Source organism: Dreissena polymorpha, chromosome 9 (assembly GCF_020536995.1).
Source record: "Dreissena polymorpha isolate Duluth1 chromosome 9, UMN_Dpol_1.0, whole genome shotgun sequence".
NCBI lineage: Eukaryota > Metazoa > Mollusca > Bivalvia > Myida > Dreissenidae > Dreissena > Dreissena polymorpha.
This window is the reverse complement of record NC_068363.1, coordinates 82474250-82489860: the sequence shown is the minus strand read 5'-3', so window position 1 is coordinate 82489860 and position 15611 is coordinate 82474250. Positions and strand designations below refer to the sequence as shown.

General features: G+C 35.3%; 1 protein-coding gene across 6 annotated transcripts; it reads right to left on the bottom strand.

The window, feature by feature from the left end:
* Positions 1-5785: 5785 nt before the first annotated feature.
* LOC127843993 (F-box/LRR-repeat protein 3-like) lies at positions 5786-14874 on the bottom strand. 6 transcript variants are annotated; one of them, XM_052373945.1, is made up of 4 exons: positions 14339-14869; positions 13942-14006; positions 12133-12294; positions 5786-7078 (listed from the first exon to the last, which is right to left on the bottom strand). In XM_052373945.1, the coding sequence occupies exons 3-4, from the start codon at positions 12184-12186 to the stop codon at positions 5888-5890; spliced, it is 1245 nt and encodes a 414-aa protein (XP_052229905.1). In that variant the 5' UTR covers positions 12187-12294; positions 13942-14006; positions 14339-14869; the 3' UTR covers positions 5786-5887. The 6 variants fall into 6 exon arrangements, 4 of the variants coding, with proteins under 4 accessions (XP_052229905.1, XP_052229907.1, XP_052229908.1 ...); XM_052373947.1 differs by having other exon boundaries at positions 14453-14869; XM_052373948.1 differs by lacking the exon at positions 12133-12294.
* Between the last annotated feature and the right edge of the window lie 737 nt (positions 14875-15611).

Sequence of the window (15611 nt, the reverse complement as noted above, 5' to 3'; positions counted from 1 at the left end):
TCCGACAAAACGTCTTCTTAAAAAAAGATAGTTCGACTATGTATGTATGTATGTATAATATCTATGTACATAGTCAAACTATCTTTTTTTTTAAAGACGTTTTGTCGCAAGATTTTTATTAATTTAGTATGTGTATGCATTATAATAAACAATGGGTAACTAAAAAACTAATAAATAAATTAAAAAACATTGTCATTGACATCGAGCGCCTATGATTATTAACAATTACACATGACAAATCTAACACTAATATACATGTATGTCAGACGTTGAGTACAAGATTAAAGTCTAAATACACCGTTCAGATGTTCAGCCGCCTATACGAATGGGTCCAGTAGCTAACATCCTTAAAAGACATGAAAAACAGACTTTGTCAGCTGTATGGTAATGAAGGAACCTATACAAACGGTTTGACATTTGCAATATTTCTTCTGAAAAACATTATTCATGTTCTTGTTTTTTCGGCATGCTTTATAGATATAGCAAATAAAAGTAATGTATGGTCAAGCTCGTTAGTGATGTGCCTTCTAATCTTAAGGTCTTAGTCTTTAGGGAATAATTTTCTTTACTTTTCAGATAAGATTAAATAAAGCATCACAATAGAGCTATATCAATAGACATAAAAATATCCCACTGATATGGAACGATATAGTAGTTCTAGTACTACGAATGGATTGAGGATAGTAAGGTTTTTGTTGTTTGGTACTTGTCTGTATGATTTTAAAGATATTTGAATAGTATGATATATATACGATGGAGTCAATGTTTTTGTAGTTTTCGTTAACGAACTTCTATTAAAACTGTATATATGCCCAGGCTTACACACAGTATATGCAATGACATAGTTACGTGACCGAAGCTGTTTAAAAGTACATGCAGCATTATATTCGTGTTACATAGTATTCTTACAAATTAAACACGATCGAGATTAGTTCATCTAAAGAAAAATAATTATACCATGGTATTTTTATCAACTATAACGAACGTTTAAGGAGAAAAAGTGGTGTTTAAGAGAAATTGTTGATTCACTCTCTTTTAAAATATGTAGTCAGCTTTTGTTTGTACCTACCGCGCGTGCTCAAATATCGGAAAAACCCAGACTGGAGAATTCCGAATAACAACTATTAAGATGCTGTCCATTAAAGTATTAACTGATATTATTATAACTAATTATGTGTTTGTGTGTTTAACATTTGAAAGTAACCAATATTGCAAAGCTATGACCAGCGCATGATGTTTAAACAAATCATGCCATTTGCTGCAGCTTTAGCTGTTTTTCTGTCGCTTGCTTGTAACTTTATCCTGGTTTTAGGAGATGCAATTATTACATGCTACTAAATAAATGTTCAAACAATAATTGTGTCCTAAGATTATATTTTAAAGAATGCAAAATATAATTTTGGACTTTTTTTATAGTTTAAATAAGGTTTTCATGAACATTATATGGTAGTATTGATATAACATGCTCTGACTATCCTTCTGGAGTTGACCAAACTTATTTTTTGTGTGTAAAATATAGTTATTTTGCTAATGTGAACCTAAATGCTCGAGTACAAACTATTGTATTGCATGTGTTATAATTGAGTTAGCTGGGTGCTGTGAGATGATCTCAATAATGCTAACAACATTATAAGAACGTCTTTCTGTAATTAAGTAACTAATAAAATAAAATAAAATAAACATTTTTGGCTGTGAGCATCAGATGTCCCCACCTTTCAACTACAGAAGCTTGGCATGTATCAGCAACTGAGATATCTACAACAAATTAGCTTTCTGAATGGTGAGAATAGTCATTTGTAAAGGTAAGAGTTGGTTCACACAGATAAATAAGTTGTGGATATCCTTCCTATTAATCCTACTTTCTTTGTTGATAATCTTCCTACTTTATCTACTTTTTCTTCAGAAAACCTATTTTTTTCCTACTTTTCTATTAGAAACCAGTTGAAACCCTGCAAATGACATATCAATGACATTATCATTCTTTTTGACTTGCCTATATTTGATGAAATGTACTTTCCAGCAAAATCCATTACTACAACTTTAAAAAATGGTTGAATAAGTGGTCAATTTTCTTTGCTTGTGTTTGTTGTACCGGAGATCAATTGTTTTACAAATTATTTTGATGTTTGTGTTAAGCATTATTAAGGCTGTAAGAATTCTGTTATATACATTTAACATATCTGGTTGAATATTCTCCTTTTTGGAACATGAAACAGATTATGATGTACTAAACTCATTAAATCATTGACTGTCAGAAGGCATTCTTGTTGTCCAATATAGCTGTACACTCTCACATTGTGACACGTAAACAACCCCTTTCGGAATTTTGTCAGATGAAATTGCGTCCTTTCCAACATGTTTTTTGCATGCATTTCTGAATGGGATGATAAGTAATATATGTCAAATGGCTTAAATAAAGGACATTCGGATGTCTATGAGTTTTTCTCAGTATTGTTTTTACCAAATGCTACCTCTTAACTTGCAATTTTGCTTAAAGGGACCTTTTCACAGATTTTGGCATGTATTGAAGTTATTCATTAAATGCTCAATATTGATTAATGTAAACATTGGATCTAAAAAGCTCCAGTAAAAATAAACAAGACCAAAATTTAAGAAAGAAAAAAAAGTAACCCTCAACTGGGCTTGAACCACTGACCCCTGGACTAAAAGTCTATTACTTAGAAGACCACTTGACCATATGTGCTCATACAATGAGTGGTGTATTTTATACTTTATACAACAAATCTTTCACAAAATATAATGACAACAACAGAACTCTACAAATTATTCAATCGTTTTGCGTTTCAACGCTTTATAATCTTCAGGTTTTTAAATCGTCAAAAAATGCATATAATGGATATTTAAGAGCATAATAAATGTTCAGTATTACTGTTCCTCGCAAATATCATAACTACAACATAAGTTTGCGAATCTGAGACAAGAAAAACAAATGTTAATTTACCTAAAAGTGAAAAGGCCCCTTTAAGGCTTTAAATTTAAAGACAACATAAGTTTTTTAAATTACAATATAATGAGACTTGCATGTATCTCACATATTGAACAAGTAATAAAGTCCTATAAATTAGCCATACATTCCCAACATTTGTTTAAAATTGTATGCTGTAATCGGATTCTGGCATACTGGTTACTCAAAAGTATTTATCTCTAGAAACAGAAACATTTTAAGACAGATAAAAAGGCGTGTTTTTTTTATGTCCCCCACTACTATGTTTTTGTCCTGTCTGTTGGTCTGTTTGCGCCAACTTTAACATTTTGCAATAACTTTTGCTATATTGAAGATAGCAACTTCATATTTGGCATGCATGTGTATCTCATGAAGCTGCACATTTTGAGTGGTGAAAGGTCAAGGTCATCCTTCAAGGTCAGAGGTCAAATATATGTGGCTTAAATCACTCATTTTATGAATACTTTTGCAATATTGAAGATAGCAACTTGATATTTGGCATGCATGTGTATCTCATGGAGCTGCACATTTTGAGTGGTGAAAGGTCAAGGTCATCCTTCAAGGTCAGAGGTCAAATATATGTGGCCCAAATCGCTTATTTTATAAATACTTTTGCAATATTGAAGATAGCAACTAGATATTTGGCATGCATGTGTATCTCATAGCGCTGCACATTTTGAGTGGTGAAAGGTCAAGGTCATCCTTCAAGGTCAGAGGTCAAATATATGTGGCCCAAATCGCTTATTTTATGAATACTTTTGTTATATTGAAGATAGCAACTTGATATTTGGCATGCATGTGTATCTCATGGAGCTGCACATTTGGAGTGGTGAAAGGTCAAGGTCATCCTTCAAGGTCAGAGGTCAAATATATGTGGCCCAAATCGCTTATTTTATAAATACTTTTGCAATATTGAAGATAGCAACTAGATATTTGGCATGCATGTGTATCTCATGGAGCTGCACATTTTGAGTGGTGAAAGGTCAAGGTCATCCTTCAAGGTCAGAGGTCAAATATATGTGGCCCAAATCGCTTATTTTATGAATACTTTTGCAATATTGAAGATAGCAACTTGATATTTGGCATGCATGTGTATCTCATGGAGCTGCACATTTGGAGTGGTGAAAGGTCAAGGTCATCCTTCACAAGGTCAAGGTCATCCTTCAAGGTCAAACGTCATATAGGGGGACATTGTGTTTCACATTTCACATCTTGTTAAACCAGAGATTTGGTAATGCCAAATAAATTTTAATGAATTTTTCACAGATTTTAAGACATTAAACCAAGTTATGCAATGTGACATTTGATAGTAATAATAGACATATAACTATGGACAATATTAATAGGGCTTCTTCCTATCATGAAGTATGGATTTGTATGTTCTCTGATTAATACTGGACTAAGGGAGAAGTGAATCTAGCAATCAAAGCTAGATTGAAAGAGGCCAAACCTTTAACGCTTCGCATTACCCATTCCAGATTCATTAATTTAAACGGTGTTTTTGTTAGCTCACCTGACCACAACGTGCTCATGGTGAGCTTTTGTGATCACCTTTTGTCTGTCTCCCTTTGTGCGGGGTCAACATTTGCATTGTTAACTCTCTATAGAGGCCACATTTATTGTCCAATCTTCATGAAATTTGGTCAGAAGATTGGTTTCAATGATATCTTGGATGAGTTCGAAAGTGGTTACGTTTGCTTGAAAAACATGGCTGCCATGGGGTGGGGCATTTGCCTTATATGGCTATATATGGCTATAGTAAAATCTTGTTAACACTCTAGAGGCCACATTTATTGTCTGATCTTCATAAAACTTGGTCAGAAAATTTATCCCAAATATATATTGGACCAGTTCAAAAATGATGCCGGTTGGTTGAAAAACATGGCCACCAGGGGGCGGGGCATTTTTCCTTATCTGGCTATAGTAAAACCTTGTTAAAATTCAGAGGCCACATTTATTTTCCGATCTTAATGAAACTTGCTCAGAAGATTTGTCCCAATGATATCTTGGATGAGTTCAAAAATGGTAACCTTTGCTTGAAAAACATGGCTGCCATGGGGCGGGGCATTTTTCCTTATATGGCTATATATGGCTTTTGTAAAATCTTGTTAACACTCTAGAGGCCACATTTATTGTCCAATCTTCATGAAACTTGGTCAGAAGATTCATTCTGATGATATCTTGGACGAGTTTGAAAATGATGCCGGTTGGTTGAAAAACATGGCTGCCAGGGGGCGGGTCATTTTTCCTTATATGGCTATAGTAAAACCTTGTTAACACTCTAGAGGCCACATTTATTTTCCCATCTTCATGAAACTTGGTCAGAAGATTTGTCCCAATAATATCTTGTTATCTCAGGTGAGTGACTTTGGGCCTTTTAGGCCCTCTTGTTTTTTTGTATTTCCTATATGGTATAGTATACGCAGATGGTAAAAAGAATTACCATCCTGATAATTTTTCTCAATTTTCAATATTATGTTTTGTTTATCATGTACAAATTGTTATTTGTTGAATGTATTTTAGTTATTTATTATTGTAACATCTACATTTTTTTCTATAAATTCCATATTTAACTATTTAATATAATCCGCTATTGTTTTAGTTGTTCCTGTGTGAAACTTAATATATTGTTTATGTAGCCACCTATCAATTTTAGACAGGCTTATTCAAAAATTGAATAAAAAAAGAAATACATGTATATTGCTAAGAAACAACAAACCCAGCATAAATATGGACTCTGGAAATACACAAATGCATAAATAAGCACAAATGTCTGACAATAAAACATTAAAATCAATTGCAATTAATAAAGAACAGCTATTAGTATTTCAGATTTAATAATTGTAATCTAGCACAAGTCCAAAACAAAAATAAAACTGACAAGTTAAATAAAGTTTTTCAATTATGTTGATAATGGCACAATTAATCCCCTTCCTCCACTCCAACCACCCAAGGCTCAGGTTCAACAACAGACTTCAGAACAAAGGTACCACGGGTTTTCATATCTGGGTGTAAACAGAAGATTTCTTCAATAGTTTCCTCGCTAACAACGCAAAACACTAACAAAGCCTTCAATAAGGTACAGCTTTGTGCTACTTTTATCAACGCCTCTTCCAATACCATGGTATTTCTTGTCCTTAACACTAATTTTACTAGGGTTGAGCTATAGTACATAGCTGCCAGTGTTACCTCTTCATGACATTCCGCAAACGTCTCAAGCTTCAAAGTCCGTACAGGAATCACTGGTTTCATAATTATCGGGATGATATTGAATGGACATGTGTGGTCAAACCCTAACGTGACCCTAAAAGACGGGTTTGCAGAAGCCAAGTTCTTCCATGCCATTGCAGAAAGGTCCGTGCCAAATTTGTCCTCCCTTCTGCACATTATCGACAGATGCTCAATATTTTTTTCTCTGTTTTCTTTTGTAAATGCATCTAGAATATAATCTGACATGCTGCAATGATAGAGCCTAAGGTCTAAAAGATAGCGGCATATTTTTACAAGCCGCAAAATGCATCCAGGAGTCACCTTGCACACAATAACTTTGTTTTGAATGTCAAAGTATTGCAGTCCTTTGTGATTATCGGCAAGAATATTAATCAATCTGTCATCAATCGGAACTGTTATACCACATAGATCTACATGAGATAATGTATTTAATGGTGGTTCTATTGATTCTGAAACCGGCGAAAATAATTTAAAAAGACCATCCAGAAACTCTTGTCCAGAGTAAAACAATGGATTTTCCCCTGTGAACACGATTTCTATTCTTGTCAACCTTCGTTTACCAATTTTTGAAAGTTGATCCATAAGGGCACATGCATTTTCACGGTTCACTTGTGACAATTGGTTCACGCCTATGAATACAGATTTAATATATCGACCATACTTGATGAGCCCTTCCAATAAACGGACATGGGAAGGCAAAAGGAACCAGAAATCGAAACTATGCCACAGGTATGGATGCCCAAAAGATTGATGCCAAGCTTTGCACACCCTCGACACGCTGTTCCTTTCTTTCATGGGTAAAAATGAAAACACATGAACTACTACATCTGAAGGTAGCAGCGACCAGTTGCAAGCCAATTCTTCTAAATCTGCCATCTTGCCCTTCAATACAAGAAAACAAAAGTAGTTTACCAGTACATGACATTTCAGTGTTTTAAAAGAGACTTATTCACAGGTTTTAGTCAATTCATAAAGTTTTACATTATTATCTACAACTCGATAGATTGAACAGAATTAGAGAGCTAATGTATAACAACTTGACAATAATGTTACCTAAGAAAATTACAGGCAATAGGTTGCTCACCTGAGACATTTGAAAACTAATCTGTTATTAGAAGATTTTGTGATGTTAATGTTATAATATTGTAATTTGTAAGTTTTTTACTCTGTATGACACAGACTAAAAATGCTCTGAGGCAGTAGTGGAACAAATGAAATATTTTACAGCAAACACATTAAATAGCACTTACACCTAGAGTGGGACCAATATTGATGATGGAATTTGATCCCAGGGTCATAATTTCAACAAACTTAGTCGAGGACCATAATACGATGTCGCTAGCTACATATTAAACGCTTGACAGAGACTGTTTCAGAGAATATTGTTTTTAACATTATTTATATAAATCTATATAGATCATGTTAATCCTTGCCGTGGTTAGTTTTGACCCCAGGCCCTGCAGTTTTAGAGAAGAATGTTTACATATATAAACATGTAAGGAAAACAAGTGACGCCTAGGAAAGGGTCAATTTTGACCCCAGAGACATAATTTAAACAAATTAATGTTGTAGACACCATGTTAGATGCAAAAAATCAAACTCCTAAACATAGAGGCTTCAGAGAAGATTTTAAATGGTATTTATTATGCTCCCCCAAAATAAATTTTAGGGGGAGCATATAGTCGCTGCTTCGTATGTCCGTGTGTGCGTCTGTCTGTCCGTCCGTGCACAATTTTTGTCCGGGCTATTTCTCAGCAACTAATGACCGGAATTCAATGAAACTTTATGGGAAGCTTCACTACCAAGAGGAGATGTGCATATTATCAGCGGATTCTGGTCGGACGATTTTTCACAGAGTTATGGCCCTTTGAAATTTTCCATTAACTAAATTATTATTATACATAGAGTGCAATTCTTGTCCGGGCTATTTCTCAGCAACTAATGACCGGAATTTAATGAAACTTTATGGGAAGCTTCACTACCAAGAGGAGATGTGCATATTATCAGCGGGTTCTGGTCGGATGATTTTTACTGAGTTATGGCCCTTTGAAATTTTCTATAAAAAATTCTTGTCCCCCCAACTACTGTGCCCTCAAGACGTTTCCTTTTATCTGAATATATAGTGCAATATTGTGACAAAAAAAAACTTTGGGGAGCATCACCAGTCTCCGATGGTTTCTTGTAATATAAGTCTACATAAATCTTGTGTCCCTTGGGTGTGGCAAGTTTTGACCAAGGGCATGATTTGAACAAACTTGGATGAGGAACACCATACAATGCTACATACCAAATACCAAACCTTTCTGCCCAGTGGTTTTAGATACACAGAATTTTACTCTATACATATATGTACACACCAAATATTAAAGCTCTGATCCTTGAGGTTTCAGAATTTTTTCATTGTTAAATTTTTTATTTATGCCGCCCTTTGAGGAAGAAAGGGTATATTGTTTTGCTGGATTTCTGTTGGTCAGTATACCAGTTCGTTTCAGATCAATAACTGGTCAACATATGCATTGGCCTTGGACTGTAGATGACCCCAATTGACATCCGGGTCACTAGGTCAAAGGTCACAATAAGTGTGAAAATTGTTTCCTATTTATAACTTGTGAACAAGTTGACTGATAGGCTTGATAATTTACATGTGCATTGGCCTTAGACAGTCAATGACCCCTATTGAAATTGGGGTCACTAGGTAATAGGTCAAAGTCACTGTCACAATTAGTATGAAAATTGTTTCCGATCAATAACCATTAGCTGGATGCTTCACATATTCATCGGCTTTTGACAGAAGATGACCCCTATTGAAATTGGGGTCACTATAAGGTCAAAGGTCACTGTCACAATAAGTTTGTAAATCGTTTCTGATCAATAACTCTTCAACAAATTGACCGATTGGCTTGACACTTTACATGTGCGTTAGCCTTGAACAGTAGGTGAACCATAGTTATCATACTATAATATATTCAACCCATTTACTATAATGATGATTTAACTGAAGCACATAATTCTGTGTCAACTAAAAACTTATTTAAGTGGCTAAGTCACACTAATATGATGAGATTAACTTTTATGGTCTGTTTTGTTGAAAACATGTCTGTGCCAAGGCCCTGTTTGGAGTGTTGGGGGGGGGGGGGGGGCATTTGTCTCCAACCGTGGAGCTCTTGCTTAAATCTATTTTAAGGTCCAGTGATCACCATATGCAATGGACTAGAATGATTTGAAAAACTTTGAGAGGGGGTCACTTGCCCAGAAGTTCATGGAAAGAAGTTGAAGAAAAAAAATTATGGACGGACAAACAACGGACACCACGTTATTTCAAAGCTTGTGCTCAGTGAGCTTAAAATAACTTTTGGCCTCAACAGGGATTTGGGTTCAAAATTATATCTTTTTGACCTTTCAACCATCCTGACAATTAACGCGTGCTTCATCTGATGACACACAATTTAACGAAAAAACAACAGAAGTACTCCACATTAGTTGATCCTTTAACTTTTGTAACACTTTATAATTGTATCAATTTCAAATGAGCATTACTCATAAATAAATATGCATCTTACTCATTTTTCTATTTCAGAAGTGGTATTTCTTTCAATTGGGTAAACATGTATTGTATGGCTCTGTGACAAAGAGTTTGAAGTTAATTCACCAATCTCGGCAATCTGTTAACAAGTCCCTTTTTCATATCATATTCATGTTATTGATGTGAACAAAAACTATTTATTAAATACAATTGCGAAGCAGTACATTGTCATCAACTCACATGTGTATGCTTCCAATCAACAAAATGAGGACCATGATTGACCTTGCGCATTCACCTGGGTAAAAGGTTGCCAATTGCTCAAGACTGGACTTGGTGCTCTAGTTGTTTTATATAATTTTTATATAATTAAAAGTGGTGACCAAGTTTCTAGACATTCGTGATCCCAATACAATCTTAGCCTAGATATTGTCAAGATAAACTTTCTAACAATGTTTCATCAACATTGATTCATACAAGTAACCTCTAGAGTGGTAACAAGTTTTATTCTAAGATTTGACCTTGTGACCTTGTTTTGTAACGCACATGACCAAGATCCCAACACAGCCTAGATATTGTTAAGATAACAACTCTTAATAAGTTTTATCAAGATTGAGTCATAAATATGGCTTCTTGACAGGAAACAAGGTTTTTCTAAGATTACCTGGTGACTTAGCTTTTGGACAAACAAGACTCAGATTCTTACTTGCTTCAGATATTGTCGAGATAAAAATTCTAATCAAGTTTCATCAAGATTGAGACATAAATGTGGTCTCTAAAATTTAAACTAGGTTTTCATACGATTTGATCTGCTGATCTAGTTTTTTTTACCACATAACCCAGATTCCCCGAGGTAATATGTAGGCATACATGCCGCCTCTAGAGTGGTATACATGGTTTATCTAAGATTTGATTTGGTTACCTAGATTTTGAATACACGTTACGCACATTTGAACTTAACCTAGATATTGTCAAGATAAACATTCTGACCAAGTTTTGTCATGATTAACTAATAAACGTGGCGTCTAGAGAGGTAACAAGATTTTTCTCAGATTTGACGTGGTGACCTTCTTTTTAAATGTGCATGACCCAGATTCAAACTCGGTCTAAATACATGTATTGTCCAGATAAACCTTTTGAATATGTTTCATCAAGAATGGATAAAACATGTGGCCTCTAGAGTGTTAATGAGCTAAACCACACACTGCACGACCATGGACACAGAGTGATAACAATAGCTTATTTCTTGCTCAGTTGACCTAAAATTGTCTCATTGTACAAGATCAATTTTATAATACATGTGCATTGATAACTTAAAACATCATTTATCATGAAGCATAATATGTTTATTATGCACATGTTATTAATTGTGGTCAAACAAGATAGATGATAGACAGTTTTGTAATAACAGCAGGTTACTTCACAGTAGAAGTTGAAAGAATGCTATGGACCGCCTTTTCTGTCTTCTTTTGACTATTGATATATTTTGGCTGTTTCATTGAAATGATGTGCGTTAAAATCATACAATATGTGCTTATAATTGTATGCTGTGTAATTGCGCTAGAATGCATAATGCTGTGTGTTTGTTGTGGTATACTGTGTGTTTGTTTTGGTACAACTGTGTTTGTGATGGTATGCTGTGTGTTTGTGATGATATACTCTGTGTTTGCGATGATATGTTGTGTTTGCCAAAGTCTGCTGTGTGATTGTCATGGTATGCTGTGTGTTTGTCGTGTTATGCTGTGTGTTTGTCTTGGTATTTTATTGTTTGTCATGGTATGCTGTGTGTTTGCCATGGTATGTTGTGTGTTTGTCATGATATGCCATGTTTTTGTCATGGTATGCTGTGTGTTTGTCATGATATGCTGTGTGTTTGCCATGATATGCCATGTGTTTGTCATGGTATGTCGTATCTTTGTCATGGTATTCTGTGTGTTTGTCAAGGTATGCCATGTGTTTGTCGTGTTATGTCATGGTTTGCCATGGTATGCCATGTGCCTGTCATGGTATGCTGTGTGTTTGTCATGGTATGCTGTGTGTTTGTAATGGTATTATGTGTATTTGTCATGGTATGGTGTGCGTTTGTAATGGTATTGTGTGTTTGTCATGGTATGCCATGTGTTTGTCGTGTTTTGTCATGTGTTTGTCATGGTATGTCATGTGTTTTACCATGGTATGACATGTGTCTGTCATGGTATGATGTGTGTTTGTCATGGTATGCTCTGTGTTTGTGATGGTATTCTGTGTGTTTGAAATGGTATGCTATGTGTTTGCCATGGTATGGCATGTGTTTGTCATGGTATGATGTGTGTTTGTCATTGTATGCTTGGCACTGTATGGTGTATTATCCTGCGGGTTTATGTCTGTCTGTCTGTGTTTTTCTTGTCTGTCTCTCTGTTTCACGGTCTGTTTGTACCACTTTCCATCCATATGTCAGTGCGTTTTTCCATCTGTGTGTCCTTATTTCCATCACTCCGCGTGTCAGTCTGTTTTTCCATCCATTTGTCCATCTGTGTGTCCTTATTTCCGTCACTCCCCGTGTCTGTCTGTTTTTCCATCCATTTGTCTGTCTGTGATCCTAAGGATATACGGCACTACTGCTTTTACTGTTACTACAATATATTTATTGTTTCTACTGCTACTTCTGATACTATTGATTCTTCTGCTGCTTATACAACTACTACTGCTTCTTTTGCTACTACTTCTACTAATGTTACTACTGCTAGTTCTACTTTAAATTCTTCTACTTATTCAACTCAAACAACAGCAAATACCACTTCTACTTGTGATAAAAGAAAAACTTTACCACAGATGAATATACAGTACAGTAAGAATGTCAACATGACTCTTGATGCAGAGTCAACTGAAAAAAATCACTCAAATTTATCTGACCACAACTTTAATTAATATCACTTTCAAAACTTTAATTAATATCACTTTCAATTATGGGCATCAAATATAAATATCATCCAAATCTTTAACGTACAATATATTATGTGGTATAAACAGAAAAATTGATATGAAACTTTAAATTTAATTTTATTGTCATTAACACTGAAAACAGCTAAAATAATTGGTAATTACTTTCAATGCCGTTGGACATTTACATTATTAAAGAGTTTTTCTAAACAGTTATATCTTACACATTCTGCTTATTTTCTATTAAACAAACTCTCATGCATAGGGAGGGACTGACCGACAGACAGACGAACGGACGGAAATGAGAAACACGGATGGACAGACAAATGGACATACAGGCGTAAAAATATACGGAGGGTCGGACAGCCTGAAAAACAGACACACAGCTAAAAAGAAAGATGCATTGACAGACGGATATAAGGGCACACGGTCGGACCGACACGCGGACGGAGGAACAGAGAGACAGATGGACACACAAACAGACCGCAAACAGACAGATTGACGGACAGCCAGACAGAAAAACAGAAAGACACGCGGGCAAACAGGCAAACGGATGGCCAGACAGAAATACGGACGGAGGAACAGAGAGACAGACGGACACACCGACAGACAGACAAATAGGCGGACAGACACACAAACAGACAGAAAGACACACAGACAAACTGGCAGACGCACGGACCGACGGAAATTTGGACGGACGGAAATACGGACTTACTTATGTCCGTTACCATTAGATCTTTAACAAGAACCGAGCGTTCCGAATGAAAATAAACGCAAACTTACTTCATAGTGAATGAAAAGGATTATGTTAGATAAACCCAGAGGATAGTACAACAAACACACAGCATACCATTACAAACTCACCGCATACCACGACACATACAGCATTCTATGACAAACGCACAGCAGACCATGGCAACACACAGCAGACTATGGCAAACACACAACATATCATCACAAACCCACAGAATTCCATTCACAAACACGCAGTGTATCATCAAAAACACACAGAATTCCATCACAAACACACAGCAGACTATGCAACACAAAGTACTATGGCAAACACTCAACACATCATCACAAACACACACAATTCCATTACAAACACGCAGCATATTATATGGCAAGCACACCGCATACTGATCATATAATTTAAGCCCACATCATTTCAATGAAACAGCCGGTATACCAATAGTCAACAGAAGACAGAAGATGCGTTCCATAAAATACTATTGTCTAAAATTCGTCTGTGGAGTCCATATGGAAAAGTAATACATGTAAATACATAAAAACAATCTATAAATACCTTTACGTCTAGCCCAGAAAGGCATGTACGAATTCCATTTCCTGCTTCTACCCTCTAGTCTCTACCTGTAATCGTGGGATGAACAGTACAGGCGTTTGCTATACAAAGTGTAATAATCCTTTCTATCAGTTGTTTATAATTGCAAGCTTGTTAGGGAAAGGTATAACACTTCTTGGAGGCATGTACATCGTCACATTTTCAAAATTGTACAATATCATCATTTAGTTGTAGCAGAAGCTAGCAACAGCCGCAGTTGCTATACTATTAACATACTAGCAGTTAAAGCAGTATCATCAACACAAGTAGTACTACTTAGTAGTTAGATTATATATAAAGCAATATTCAGTATCAAAACAAGTAGGGGTAGGGGTAGTGGTTAGATTAGATATTAACTTACGTTTAGTTGTCACGTTATCCGTGTCGGTAAACGATCTTATTTAAATATTCGATCACACATACAGACAAATAAGGCTGTCCGGCTAGAGCAGTGGTTGGTAAACTCGCTTCTCACCTAGGCGACTCGGGTTCAATTCCTGTTCCCATAAGCATGTGATTTTGGTTGGTGGTCACCATACCGGACAGGTGGGGTTTCCTCCGGGTACTCCGGCTTTCCGCCCCCACAACACAAGACCACACCAAAATGCAAAATCTTTCAGTATCAATAAATAACATTGAAATTTCAGCTTTAATTCAAAATTCGTCACAACTTTCGTGAGTCTATTAAGTTATTAGTTAGGAGTGCTGCGGTACACTCAGGGTGTAGCCTGTACCTCGTAAAGGTCCTCATAAACTTGGAAATACGCACACAATGTACAGATAATGAATTCGCGTATACCACATCGTGTACTAAGATTCGCACTTCCGTATTGGTAATATATACCTGCTGTGGTATGCTCAGTAAGCGCACACACTTTGTTTAGCTGTTTGTCTCCCTTGTTATAAACAGACTGAATGTTTATGTACAAACATTAAAGCTGCAACGTCACATATTTCGACAACTTGAAGAAATAATGAAGAAAATTATTGTTTTATATTCACGAAAATAATATGTTAATCAATCAAACTAATTGCAATAACATTGTCGACACAATATCAAAGTTCTAAACACCCTGGTTAAGTTATTTCAACCAATAATGAGCATCCATTTTTAGACGCTATTTACATTTAGCTTATTATAAATCTTCAGTAGTTGTTGTGAATTAAATTACCACATGGGCGAAACTAACCAATGAAATATCCTCCCGGATTCTCCTTGCAAACAAAAGATAGTGTCGAAATTATCAGCAGAAGATGGATGCTTTGTCTGTATTGTTTAGAACATCAGGTTTTAAAATCGGGTTTAATCCCAATTAATATATTTTAAGAAGCACAGAAACCAATCAATGACAATTTAATAATAAAATAATCAAACATACTATAATCTTTACAATAAATCTAAAATAAGAAAAAAACAGTTGGGATATATATATATATATATATATATATATATATATATATATATATATAAACTAGAGAGAGAGCTGTACACAATATATATATATACACGATATTGAAATTTTATATACCTCGCAATTAATGTCGCTATATATTTCCTTGTATAAGACGTTAAATAAATGACGTATTTCTATATAATAATATATTAGGTACCCCTATATACCTTTATTTCGTGT